This window comes from Emys orbicularis, chromosome 19 (assembly GCF_028017835.1).
Source record: "Emys orbicularis isolate rEmyOrb1 chromosome 19, rEmyOrb1.hap1, whole genome shotgun sequence".
NCBI lineage: Eukaryota > Metazoa > Chordata > Testudines > Emydidae > Emys > Emys orbicularis.
The window spans coordinates 24,548,755-24,562,489 of record NC_088701.1 but is presented as its reverse complement, the minus strand read 5'-3'; the positions used below and the strand labels follow the sequence as shown (position 1 = coordinate 24,562,489).

The 13,735-nt window shown below is 40.6% G+C and overlaps 1 protein-coding gene across 1 annotated transcript in view; it reads left to right on the top strand.

The window, feature by feature from the left end:
• The window catches only part of DIP2B (disco interacting protein 2 homolog B), a 40,724-nt gene extending 30,449 nt beyond the window's left edge, over positions 1–10,275 (top strand). Inside the window, 12 exon segments of the mRNA XM_065419476.1 lie at positions 48–159; positions 1,177–1,286; positions 2,021–2,151; positions 2,728–2,896; positions 3,854–4,059; positions 4,477–4,493; positions 5,071–5,167; positions 5,310–5,367; positions 6,112–6,186; positions 6,881–7,058; positions 8,030–8,153; positions 9,164–10,275. Coding sequence (XP_065275548.1) covers positions 48–159; positions 1,177–1,286; positions 2,021–2,151; positions 2,728–2,896; positions 3,854–4,059; positions 4,477–4,493; positions 5,071–5,167; positions 5,310–5,367; positions 6,112–6,186; positions 6,881–7,058; positions 8,030–8,153; positions 9,164–9,416 — 1,530 coding nt within the window. The 3' untranslated portion in view covers positions 9,417–10,275.
• The last annotated feature ends 3,460 nt before the right edge of the window (positions 10,276–13,735 follow it).

The following is a 13,735-nucleotide window of genomic DNA, read 5'->3' as shown; positions in this document are numbered from 1 at the left end:
TGTTTCTCTTTCACATTCTAGTAATCATTGGTTGGTTATATTTTTAGGTCAGCAAAGCTGCCTGCATTCTCACAACTCAGACCTTAATGAGACTACTGAAATCCAGAGAGGCAGCTGCTGCTGTGGATGTGAAAACCTGGCCAACCATCATTGACACAGGTGAGAACTTCTCTTTGCCAAATTTCCAAGATTTTCAAAGCCGCATGTAGGGATTCTGACTCATAAGAGGTTCTGGTGTTGCCAATACAGACACTATCTGACTGGCTGCTCTGGGGGCTTCAATGCTCAGAAAAAGCAGCTCAGAGAGACTGTGGTTCAGCAGCTCCCAGCTTTTACACTTTTAAACATACAATTAAAAAAAAAAAGGGGGCGGGGAGAGCTGTGCTGACAGTCTCCTATTATGAGATCTGACATTTTGTGAATGAGGAAAGCAGTTTGTGGGAAGGATACAACTCCAGATGGAACAGAGAGGGTGTCTCAAGACTTTCTAGCCCCTTTCGACTAAAAATATTGAATGTTCTTGAATTAATTTGAACAAAGAGTGTTTAGAGAAGGCTGGGATTGCCTTGTAATCTGACCCAGGGTTGACCCTGGAAACTCTAATTATTCCTTGTGCAGAGCTGAGCCCCATGTAGAATTATAGCATGGGGGTAAAATTTAAAGTCCAGTTGATGTTAGTGGCCTCAGAACAGGTATCCATGTCATAGTTAGCACTGACTGGCCCCCTATCTGGCAGTTTCAGAATAGAGGACAAGCACTGAATGGCACATGGCAAGTGTAATATCTTGATAGCATTTACGTATTTGATTCAGTGCCTCGCAACATCGATTGAATCTCCCCACCCTTTACTCCTCAGAGTGGTATCAGAGCACCTTACAGTCCAAATGAATAGGGTTCACACACACAGCTAGATTCTTTTCTCCTCCTTTCCAAGAGCAGACAGATTTTTTTTTAATGGGAAAGCTTTAACATAGAAATGGCCCATGCACTTCCTCCTGAAAGCAGTGAGACATGTTGGTCACTCTCTTGTGGAAGGTAATTCCACAGCTAATTATCGAGAAGGCTTGCTCTTCTCATGCATTCATCTCATCCTAGTCATTGAAAGTTCCATCATCCCTGAGAATCCCAATTCAGAAACAACAGAATCATAAGACTTTTTGTTTCTTACCCACACAGATGACTTGCCCAGGAAGCGGCTACCTCAGATCTATAAACCACCCACACCAGAGATGTTGGCATACCTAGATTTTAGTGTGTCCACGACAGGCATGCTTACGGGAGTGAAGGTACAGTAACATCTGATGAGAAGGAAGGTCTCGTATAACCTTTTTTTGGCTGAATCTTTTTCTTTTTTTTTTTTTAAGTGGCTCTTGTGATTTAATTTAAAAATCACTTGTCCCAGTTAATAAACTGGGAGAGTAAAGCTATGTATTGGCAGATCCAAAAAATGCAATCTGGCTTCAGGCTGGTAAAGCAGCTCTGCATTGGGCTGCCATGCCGGAAGACAGTGGCCAGAAGCAGCCTCAGGATTTCAGGTGCCTAGGCTGATGGAGAATTGCATATTTAGGTGAACAGGGAATGATGATGGTATTGCTCTGCAGTCTCGGCTAACAGTGAACTATTGGAACAGCATTCACTGGCCTCCACTGAAAGCAGAGAGTAGCTCTGGCAGTTGGCAACAGAGAAAAGGGTGTGAAAGAAACAGGAGTAAAAACTGAGCCCTTAGGCTCTGGTGTAGGGTGCTGGCTGGGCTCGGATGCTGTGGGAGGTGTATAGTGAGAAACTGAAGCTGCTGCTCCTTTTATAACATGCTTTAATGATCTAAGATAAACAGAGCTTTGTGTGGAAGCTTCCACAATGTTTTGCACTCACCATGTGCGATAAGGGTAGTTAATTTGTGGAGTAGCATTGTTAGGAAACCAAGCCCATATTTCACTGTATCCAGCTGACTCAGAGAAATCCTGTTCCTATGTTCTTGGATTTCAACACTGTATCTATCCCTCTCTGTCTTTTGTTACAGATGTCCCACTCAGCAGTGAATGCGCTTTGCAGGGCGATAAAGCTCCAGTGTGAGCTCTATTCCTCTCGGCAGATTGCCATTTGTCTTGATCCCTACTGCGGACTTGGCTTTACGCTCTGGTGCCTTTGCAGGTATGAGTTGGAATGAAAACAAAAGGGTAAGATATTGATTGGTTTTAAAACAGGAAATGGAGGGCTGTATGTTCAACTGGTATAAATTGACACAGCTACATTGTCTTCAGTGGAATGATTCCAGTTTATACCAGCTCAGGATCTGGCACTGAATGCTCAATAACATGACCACCTTCCCCTCCGGTTTTAAGATCTATCCAGGTGTGGCTGTTTTTCTCTTAACATGTAGATGCACTGCAAGAGATTAGCTCTAGAAAGTTTCTCCCATTTTCTTTGTTGGTTACATATTACGATGAAATGTATTTTCGGGGCCTGCGTTTCTCTTTCACATTGGCAATGGGAAGTGTGTGCACCACTTCTCAGTTACAAGACACTTTTATTACAAATACAATGTTGCTGCACATTATAAAGGAGATGGGCACTAGTGTTGTCATCAAATTATCCCAGACATGGAATCCCATTACCTACGTTTGGTCCTAACATCACTATGTGTCAGTGATCAAAAATAACAAAAACAAACTTAATGCTAACCAGCTTCTATAGTAAAATCTTTCTCTCTCTAATCTTCCATGGCAGCGTGTATTCTGGTCACCAGTCCATCTTAATTCCTCCTATGGAGTTGGAATCCAATCTTTTCCTCTGGCTTTCCACTGTCAGTCAGTACAAAATAAGGGACACTTTCTGTTCCTATTCAGTCATGGAGTTGTGCACAAAGGGACTTGGAAATCAGGTTGAAGTGTTAAAGGTAAGAACCTTTGTCAGTATCTTACACTGATTTTAAAAGTTGGTACCCAGTCTTGTGCCAAAGCAAATGGAGATTAGCAAACCTTAGAAGGCGGAGGCAGTAGCAGCAGCATCATGCTGCATGCTGCCAGCTATATACCATCAGCCTGCTGCAGGGCTCTAAGCCAGCTGAGGATACAGCATATCTGCTGGCCAAGCCATTAAGCAGCAGCATGACTCTCTGGAAGAGCAGGAGGAAAAAATAAATATGCTCAAGGTTTATGATTACTACTTGCATCTATTTTCCTAAAACTGGCTTTGTGCTCCGTCTACAAAGTCACCACTCAATTGTGCACCACTGACAGTACAAAATGTTCTGAAGTTTTATACTTTGCATGATATCCCCAATCACATAGGTTACTGTGCAGCTCTGCAAAGCTGGTAGTGCTGTCCATTTTTCTTTAATTATGGGGCAGCAGTGATGTTTTCCAGTGATTAGAGTACATAACTGAGGGGTCTGTGCCCAGCTCTGCTGTAGCCTCAGAGTGACCTTCAGCAAGTCACTTCACCCATTTGTGCCTCCATTTCCTCATCTGTAAAATGGGAGTGATAATCCTAAACTACCCAGCAGGGGTGTGGTGAGGCTTAGTTAAACTCAGGGATGAGGTACTACAGAAATGCAGAGCGCTGTATTCCTTATAGCTGGATAGGAAGCAGAATTGAAAATGCCATTATTCCATTTATGCTTTTTGGGCTGCCTGATCAGAGTCACATTTGATAGCCTGCCAACAGGGACACAATAAGGTACACTTATCATGAGTGGCGTAATGGGAGGTATCCTTCACTTGTGGACCTGTCGTCTCCTGCTGATTAGGTGTGGAGGAGGAGGCAAACAGTCTTCTGTGGGACTCTGCTTCGTTTGTCAGAGGCAGAGCAGCAATTGTTTGCATTTATCTGTATCTGCACCATGTTTCTGCAGGCAAGAGGAATTAATCTGTCGTGTGTCCGGACCTGTGTGGTGGTTGCAGAAGAGCGGCCACGAATTTCTCTCACCCAGTCCTTCTCCAAGCTTTTCAAAGACATTGGCCTGTCATCCCGTGCTGTGAGCACCACCTTTGGGTCAAGAGTCAACGTAGCTATCTGTTTACAGGTACCAAAGGGGTATTTAATGTGGATGACCATTATGTTGTCAGTGGCACCAGGTTTCCAGATTCTGTCGAGCTCTGAATTGGCAAACTCTTCATAACCAACACATGCTGCTAAATTGTTAACTTAGCTCAAACTCTGGTCTGAGGAGCACTCACTGGTGCTCTGTGGAGAGCAGCAAGGCACACAGTGCAGGCAGTTCCTCCTTGTTTCCAGCTGCCAGATTGCATTAAAGAATCTAAAAACACTTGATAATACTTCCAAACTTCTGCATTTCCATGTAAGAAATAACTGCAGTTGCCACAGGGATGTTAGTCATGAATGGAAGGGGTGGTGCCATGGGTTAATTTCTCTCAAGGTGTGGCCTACTGTAAGGTTGTATCTATTCCAGCATTTCCCCCCCAGTTTTCCAGCATTTGCCACTCCACGGATAAGAGCAATGGTTGGAGCATTCAGAACAGAAGTATCGGCTGGTGGCCTGTCTATGCTAGCGCTCCCTCTGGTGCAGCTGCCGGGGTGGGAAATGTGAAGATGAATTCTAGCATCTGTATGAAGCATAAGGAAACATTTGAGAGCTCCTGCCTTGGCAGAGGCATGGATTACCTTGTCTTTATCAATGCAATGGCTTTGAGCACCAGCCTTGTCATTGTTGTTTGATCGTTTAAAAAGTGAGACTTGAAACAGTTTGGTATTTTCTGATTTCTTTTCTTTGAAGAGTTACTAGAAAACAGAGTAAAGAGAAACAAACCCTAAAAGGAAGGGCCAGTGTGTGACGTTCTTTGAGCAGGAGATGGAGAGTCTAGTGTGGGTGGGTGAGAAGTGAGGGCACTTCTCCAGGAGCCCAAACACACACACCACATTTGTACTAATTAAACAGCCCAGCTCGGACTATTTCCAGGGAGTCAGTGTCCAAAAAGTAATGCTCTTTGTGCGTGGGGAGTGGGGGTGGTTGGTTGTTTTGGGTTTTTTTATTCATATAATTGTCTGCTCTTCTGTATGGTTTTTACACTTTATATTAATTATCATTGACCGTCATATAATTAGAAACAGAAAATATTAACATGTTCTTTAATGTTAATCTTTAGGGAACCTCTGGGCCTGACCCTACCACAGTGTACGTAGATCTGAAATCCTTAAGACATGACAGGTACAGTGTATTTACATTGCACTTTACTTATTATTCATCCTCTACATAACCTCCTGGAGAATACTGTGTTGGCCATGAGATTCCTTCTTGGTAGATGGTAAATGAAGTTCTTGCTTTTCATCATAATGTTTTTTCCCTTCAGAGTGCGTTTGGTAGAGAGGGGAGCTCCACAGAGCCTGCTGCTTTCGGAATCTGGGAAGGTAATTTCACATCCACTTCCCTAATGGCTTGGCGCACAGAGCATGTGACCAAGTGTGTTTGTGTCCTTCAGAAACATTTTATATGCGAACTTGTAGTTCAGGGAGGCATCTGTATTAAGCCAGTCATGCAGTATGGCATGAGAAAGATGATCATTGAACTAACTCCCTGGTGCAGAGAAACCCACATACATTGAAGTCTTTTTTTTTTTTCACTCTAATAGCAGGCTTTGCTGTAACTTCAATTGCAATGCACTGGAACAATTTGAGGGTGAGGGCAGCGGGGCTTGATTCTATTTTACAGTAAATGTTTTCACTTTATCAGAGTTCTGTAAGCAGTATGCTGTATCCTGGATGGCAGCATGCATTGGGATGTGCAGTGGCTGTTAGTCCTTTGCTTAAATGAAGTAACAGCAATAGAAACAGTTTTTCCAAGTGGTCTGGGCAGACTTCATTATGCAAACTCTCAAAAAACATATAGGAGTTAACCCCTGATGTCCTGAATTTACAGCCCCAGAAACCCTCACTTGCTTGGACCTTGAGAGTCATTAATGCATTCTTGCTATAACATTAGTCAGTTCTTAATATCCTGTGTAGATGTGCAAATACAGGTACACACACATTCCATAGAAGGTGAAACCCATGCTCACAAAAATCAAGAGGTGAACTAACTTCTTTTGTATTTTGGACACTTACAGGCAGAAGTCCATGAACTGATTTACTCACTTTCCTTGTTGTGTCCTTTAGATTTTGCCTGGAGTCAAAGTGATTATAGTCAATCCTGAGACCAAGGGGCCTGTTGGAGATTCTCACCTTGGGGAGGTAGCTGCTGGTTTAATTGCTGTTTGGGGAGTTGCTCTGTTTTTGTCTGCTGGCTGAGCTATATTATCTCCATTTGATTATTTTAAGGCTGCTGGTTGGCAGAGTTTATTTACACATAAGGGTTAATGTTGCTGGGTATTTAGAAATCTAAGTACTGTTGGGGTGCCTAGAGCTTGTGTGTGGGCATTAAGTTTAATGTCAAAACTAGAGAGATAATTTTAGAAATGAAGGTTCACTCCATTGCAAATTTCATTTAGCTGTGGATTACTGCACCTGGATTACTGTAATTGACAGTTGGATTCTAAAGAAACAGTCAAATTTGCAATTGAGCTTGCATGCTGTTCTGATTATTTTATTGTAGTTAGACCTGTCTTGATAGATAGATAGAAATCGTTGTTTGAATTCACAAGCAATAAAAACTTGTAGTTTATCCATCCTCTTCCTGTTACAGGAGGAGGGCAGCTGTAAAATGCTCTACAGGATGTGTTTGGCCCTTGGGCTGCTCTTTGGGCACCCAGAGCTAAGCTGCCAAATAGTTACTGTGCCAACTAAATCTTCAATAAAAAGAACTTCCTTTTACAATTCAGTCCCTCAATGATTTCTTTGTGAAGTACAATACATTTAATCCTTTTGCTTGAAGAAGGCTCCATTTCAATGGTGTATGGGTCTCAGAACCGTATTATCTCCTCTCTAGATTTGGGTGAACAGTCCCCACACGGCTAGTGGTTACTATACCATCTATGATAATGAATCCCTTCAAGCTGATCATTTCAACACTCGTCTGAGCTTTGGCGATGCTGCTCAGACACTTTGGGCTAGAACTGGATACCTTGGCTTTGTTCGCCGGACGGAGCTCACAGCTGCCAGTGGAGGTAAGATAAAAATGGGCGCCTTTCTCCTTTTTAGCAAAGATGGAGAATTTTCCATGGTTTCGGCTGTTAATGTGAATCTGCTCCAGGCCTCCCCTGCTCGCTCACTAAAGCTGATGCTATTGATTTTAATTTCTTCTCTAGCACCAGGTCTCCAAGCATCAGGTATCTGGCACTTTGCAACGTCCTCCAGGCTGGAACAACCGTGTCCTAAAAACCCATGCCTTATTTTCCCAACTGTGTCCTGTGTCTGACTCTTCACTGGCCAGTAGGGATGAACTGAGCTTTCTTCAGGCTTCAGTTAATTGTACCCTAGCTTAGAGAACAGGTGCCAATGTAGAGAGTTATGAGGCCTACTCTCCCCCACCAGTCTCAGGAAAGGCATACACCTAGCCTGGCATTTAACATCATGGATGATTTCTCATGACCTATTTCTCGGGTGTGGGTAGGTGAATCGTTCCCTGACACTGCTGTAGCAAAGGACGTGATTTTGGATACGAGTCTTGTCTGTGACTGTAGCAGTTTTTTCTATCCCTTTATTCCAGGTTATTTTCCCCTTATAACTTCAACTCTCTGGAGCATGTTATGCTGGTGGGAAGGAAGAGAGCAAACTCTTTGACCTTGTCTGCATTACAAAGGGTGTGCTGGTACAGCTATAGTGATAACTCATCTAGTGGAGACGCTGCTTGTGCCATCATAAGGACATTTTTGCTAGTATAACTGTGTCTATACTAGGGCTTTTTGCTGGTATAAAAATATTGTAAAGAATCACACCCCTAACCAACATTATTATGCTAACAAAAGTTTCTAGTTTAAACCTGGCATTTGTCAATGCTATTGTAATTCTACCACTTGATTGACCACTAGGGGAATACAAGATCACAATTTGTAATACTTTACTCACCGCGCCACTTATCTTTTTCCATCCCCCATTTTAAAATGTGTGTGTGCAATTTTTCATCCCCCAACCCCAGATCGCCATGATGCACTGTATGTCGTAGGAGCACTGGATGAAACTTTGGAGCTGAGAGGACTCCGTTATCATCCAATTGACATAGAGACTTCAGTATCTCGGACACACAGGAGCATTGCTGAATGGTAAACTAGAACACTAGGGAATGCACGTTTCCCCATTTACCCAGCAACATAAAAGATGGTTGTACAAAGTAGCAGGATCAAGTGGTAAAAGCCCAAGGCAAGGAGTCAGATGGGTTCTATTCGTAGGTCTGCCATAGACTTGCTGTGTAACCGTAGGCAAGTTATTGAGGATAATATTGAGTTGAGGCCTCATTGTTGAGGCCTAATGTTCTGTCAAGAGCCTTAGCTGAAGGTGACAAAGTACAAACTCTGATCTCCTCTGTGTTAGTGTGTAAGGAACAATTTACTCTTCTTCTGTTTATACCTGCAGAACTGAGAGCAACACTTAGCCCACAAGTCAGACGAAGTAGCATCCTGATCTGCTTGTTAATAAAGTGTTTGAAATTTGCAGTGGCCTTTGACGACAGTTTCCTCTGTTCTTTTGCTCCCACTCATCTATTTGAAGGACACCTGCATCCTCAGAAGGATGGCTTCAAATGGGAAGGGAATTCAGAAATCTTAAAGCCAATACAATCGCTTAATATGCCTGAATGAAGAAAAAACTGTCCTGGAGCCTTATGCTGTGTGAACAATAGAATAATCCAGGACTTGTGCAGAGGAAAACAGGAGCAGTTGTTCCCAAATGTAGAAAGGACTGTGGCTGGGAATCCTGTTCAAAATCAAAGTGTAACTTTATGCAGCTCCTCAACGCTTTCCCTCTCACTCCTCCCAGTGTACTACCACCATTCCTTGCTAAGATACTGGGTGTGTAGTCTGCTCACAGATAAGTGTGAAGAGTTCAAACATATGCTACATTATATATGCATTATGCTAGATCTGCCTTCCACGAACTGGGTACCTAACAGTCATGTAACAACAGGGAAAATTCTGGTATGTGTACTGTTTGTACATCACCATGATATCTGGGGACCTGAACAAAAGAGGAAGATCTAGGAAGGGGGAATAAGATTTGTAACTTCATGTTTATACAAAATATATGCATTAAATATATATTTTTTATTAAATTTCAGTGCTGTGTTCACATGGACCAACTTGCTGGTGGTAGTTGTGGAGCTATGCGGCTGTGAACAGGAAGCCCTGGATTTAGTCCCTCTAGTTACCAATGTGGTTCTGGAAGAACATTACCTAATTGTGGGAGTTGTGGTGGTGGTGGATCCAGGAGTTATTCCCATCAATTCCAGAGGAGAAAAACAACGGATGCATCTCCGTGACAGTTTCCTGGCTGATCAATTAGATCCCATCTATGTGGCGTATAACATGTAATGGGGTAGAGGGGATAATGTTCACAAACTTTGTAGGACCACTAAAATGACCAATGGTGACTATAGAAATGAAGCTGGTGAAAAGTACTAATACTTGATGTAAAGTTTGTGATCGCTACCATATTCCCTTCATTTCATCCTGTGGGATTATGATCACATCAACAACTGAGGGTCAAATGGAAATATGGTAGACAATGGAAAATGTTTGTAACAGTTTACTTACTGAACATTAGCTTTATAGACAATGCAAAGTTGACAAGTGTGTGAGTTACAAAATTCCTAAGGCCTTTACAGTAGTGTTACTTTTTTCATCTGTTGTACATATTTGTATTTTTATCTAATACTGTTTTATGATTCTATAAGGGGAGGGTTTATTTACTTAAGATAATAAACTATTAAGAAAAGAGTCATCCGAGTCCTGCAGTTCCCCAGTATATAATGTACTTTGCAACTGTACTGTAGCTATTCGTTCCATGGGATCTCACTGCTTATTTAAAATTGTGCCATGACCAAATCCAATAACCCCCTGAAAGTAAGAATTACTTACTCGTATAGATATTTCTTTAATTTAAAATGGATTTTGCCTATATTTTTAAAATGTAAATATTAATATACATAATTCACTTAGACAGAAAATTGGCTTAAGTAATGATGACATCTGAAGTAGAGGACTATAATTTTTGAAGTCCTTAACATAAATTACATTTGGTTAGGCAACTAATGTGAGAAATGCAAATCTTACAGAAGTTTTCTTAATTCAGTATGTATGTAGTCTTTTATTGCTGGCCAGAATATGTCATAGTATGTAGAAGCCTATGTTTTTAAGTCACATCTTTCTAAATGAGGCTGAAGTATTTAAGCTTTTGAAACATTAAAAATAAAATAAAAATTTGATAGAAACTGTACTGCATCTCCAGAATGCTTAACTGAAATTTGTACACTTGTGTGACAGCCTCAGCTTCCCCTCATTATGGAGCTTTGTGTTTAAAAAAACAAAAGCTAAGATTATGGCACAGATTGACAAAAATAATTAAATTCATTGCTGGGATTGTGGCTCCATCCTTAATTTATTCCAGTGTGCCCACAGTTACAGCAGCAAATGTAATGTGTACAAAGGCTTTATATGGAAAATACCCTGAATTTCCCTGAGGCATTCACCAGAAAGACTTTGATAAGTCTGGAAGAGAGTTGGCTGAAATCAGCAATGTGATTTTTTTTTTTAAACGAGGGACAGAGTGGCAACGGAAAGCAAGGATGATAATGTTCTAGTGCATGCATAGTGAAATATCTTCAAAAAAGTCAAGATTACAGCATCCCGAAATAGTTGGTCAGTTTGCGGCCTTTATAAATGCTGAAAAGCAGAAGCCTTAAAGTGTGCAAGAAGACCAACTGTTTGGAAATGATTGTAATCCTCTGGCACGGTGGGCTGAGGGAGAGACAAGGTTTCAAAATCAACTTTCTTTCTTTCATCTAACCTTTAGCAGCATTTGAGCATAGTTGGATTTCTTGTTTTTTTTCTCTTATGTGATTAAGAAAACAAAACTTTGGAAGCATAGAAGACCTGATGGCAGAAATTGTAACAGCTTTTTTGGGCCAATTGTGGTCTGTTATGTAAATACATGCTTAAAATATTTTAATATGTATTATTTACCCCTGTAACAAGTATACAGTGTGTTTAGGTAATTTTTATAAAGGTTTATAATGTAAACTTGTATAAATCCAAATCTATAACAGCTATATTAAGTGCTGCTCTGACAGCCATCTGTAAACAAGTCGTGGTTCTGTACTTGAAACCCCCCTCCTTATGAATGCTTTATAACAGTTCTTCATTGAGGGCTGGAGTGTTAAAATTCAGATATAAAGCTCTGAATATATTCTGAAAATATTTAGGGTTAATTTGCTTGTCATAGAGGTGGAAGGATACATCTTCATTGACTATGGCAGGTCTACCACAGGGAGAGAATTCCTTACAAACAAGCAGCTTAAATATTTACTTTTCTAAAGAGTTGATGTTAAATTCCTAGATTTTTTAAACAAGACCCTCGTGGATATTTTAAAACAACAGTATTTCCACAGTCATGCTGCTAGGTAGATATGAAGTGTACAAAGCCTCCATATGAATGTGGTTTTAACAGATCCTCTGCAAAAATGAGGAAATGGACAACTGTGTAGTCGTTGCTGATAAAAATTAAATGCCAGTGTAGATCAGCTGGGTAACAGCATATAAATTGCCTATGACCAGCCTTGACCTCCTTGAGAGAATCTCCCCGTTTTATTACACACTTTCCTTGAATGGCAAGTTTGCAATGCAGCTTCACTTTGTTCTCCTGACTTTTGAGAAGACCGTTCTGAAAGGCTTTTTTCATATCCTAGTTACTTCACTTTTTAGATGCTTTGTTTTGTCAATTTTAAATCCTTGTCCACTGAGAGAGAATCATAGCACAACTCTAGAAACTTCTTTGATTGGGTTTCTCCACTTATGTAATTTTGCATTAATAAAAATTCACAAATGTCTTGTGATATGAATTTAATCAAGGATTGCTAATATGTGCAGTGCAGAGTGACTTTTTTAGAGTGGCATTTTGGAATTTTCAATCTAGAAGGCTGAAGTTCTCCCTTTAATACTGAAAAGCTCAGTAATTTTAATTTCTCCTTCCTCCACCTCGGCTTGGATTTCTCAAAGCTGAATAATTATGTTTTTAAATATGTCTAGTGTAGTGTGATTCTAATTAACTGTATTCTGATCCATACATTTCTGTGACTAGGGACTCATGAATTCAAATTGTAATCTATGGTCTTTTTGTCCCCTAAGTGCCCACAGTGCTCAAGTCTTGTTTCCTGATAAGTAGCATATAGAAGTGGCCAACTTTGACATTACTGGACGCTTCTGAGCGTGTTCAGCAAAATAGGAAGAAGCGTGTGTTAGCGGAATGAACATGGGGCTGGGTGTGAGGAAGTCCTGGATTCTAATAACAGTTTTGCTGCTGACTTGCGGTGTTGCCTTGGGCAAGTCATTTTACTGCTTCAGCTGGTAAATCTATAGATGGGGATATAATCTAATCATTACAACATCCCTGTAAATAACTAATTATACAGCACTAAGTATCAGTCGCTGATGCCTCCTTGAGTTTGGGAGCACAGTGATGCTCTTCCAAACTGATTAACAACTCATTTGATACATTTTGGGAGAGCCTTGAGATGTAACCAATTCACCCTAAAATATTTTCTCATTGTACTAGGGAAGAATCCCCTAAGTGAATGACTCTTGACATTTAGCTTAAGGAACTTGGCTGGCCACCAAAGGCTTTGACATTAGCTATTCCTGTTCAGAGCTGGATTTGCCTCCCCTCTCGCCCCCCAATCTAGCAATGAGTCCAAAGGGGCAAACCTACTCCTGTTCAGCTCTCTACTCCAATTTGTCTTTTTGCAGTTCATCCAGTTGCAGAAGCAAATAAACGTCCCATTAGTGTCCATACCATGAATCTGAGTTGAGAGCTGCAATCTACCCTGAGAACCGTTACCCCTGAACTAAAAAGTTTTTATACACCTTACTGTTGTATGATTACTGCCCTAGCAAAAGTATTTGTGGCATAAAATTGCAGTACTTAGACTTATTTAAGTCTGTTAACACTTGCACTGTACTTCTGATAACTGTGTAATTAAGTTGGGTCATACTAATTGTCCTGGAGATAAAATTGTAAAAACAAGATTACATTTTTAGCCTAAATGTAATTTTTCTTTAATTACTGTCAACATATTTACCATTGTCAAATTCAGACTACAACATTATGTAATTATGTATAAAGGTTTTTTATTTATTTGAAATTAGAGTAGATATACATTTTTAAATTTAACACCTGGCTGGACAGTGTTCCATTAACGCATTGATTGTGTTTCCTTTGTCTTGTGTTAATAAATATTGATGCCTGATTGCTTTCTTAGTTCTTCATCTGCTGTCTCTCTAAACTTTTTCCTTGAGGAAGTGAACATTGGTTGTTACTTGTTCTGGTGAATTTGGGAGAATGAAAGCATTTTTCAAATGGATTAAATTGTTTGCATGCACTGATATATGCAAAACCTGCTGTATTGCGCAGTGCTAGCAACCTGAACCTGTGAGGAACTGAGCGCTCTCAACTTCCATCAAAGGTGTGCAGACATAAAGTACTGGGCCCCTGTATCCTTTCAGATCAGATTGTAGTTGAGATCCATTGGGTGAGGGAGGACTAATGTGCAATCAAAACAAACACACTTACTTTTAATATTTTACTTTGAACGGTGATTTGTTCTTAAATTATTGAAAATAGACCAGCACTTGGCTTT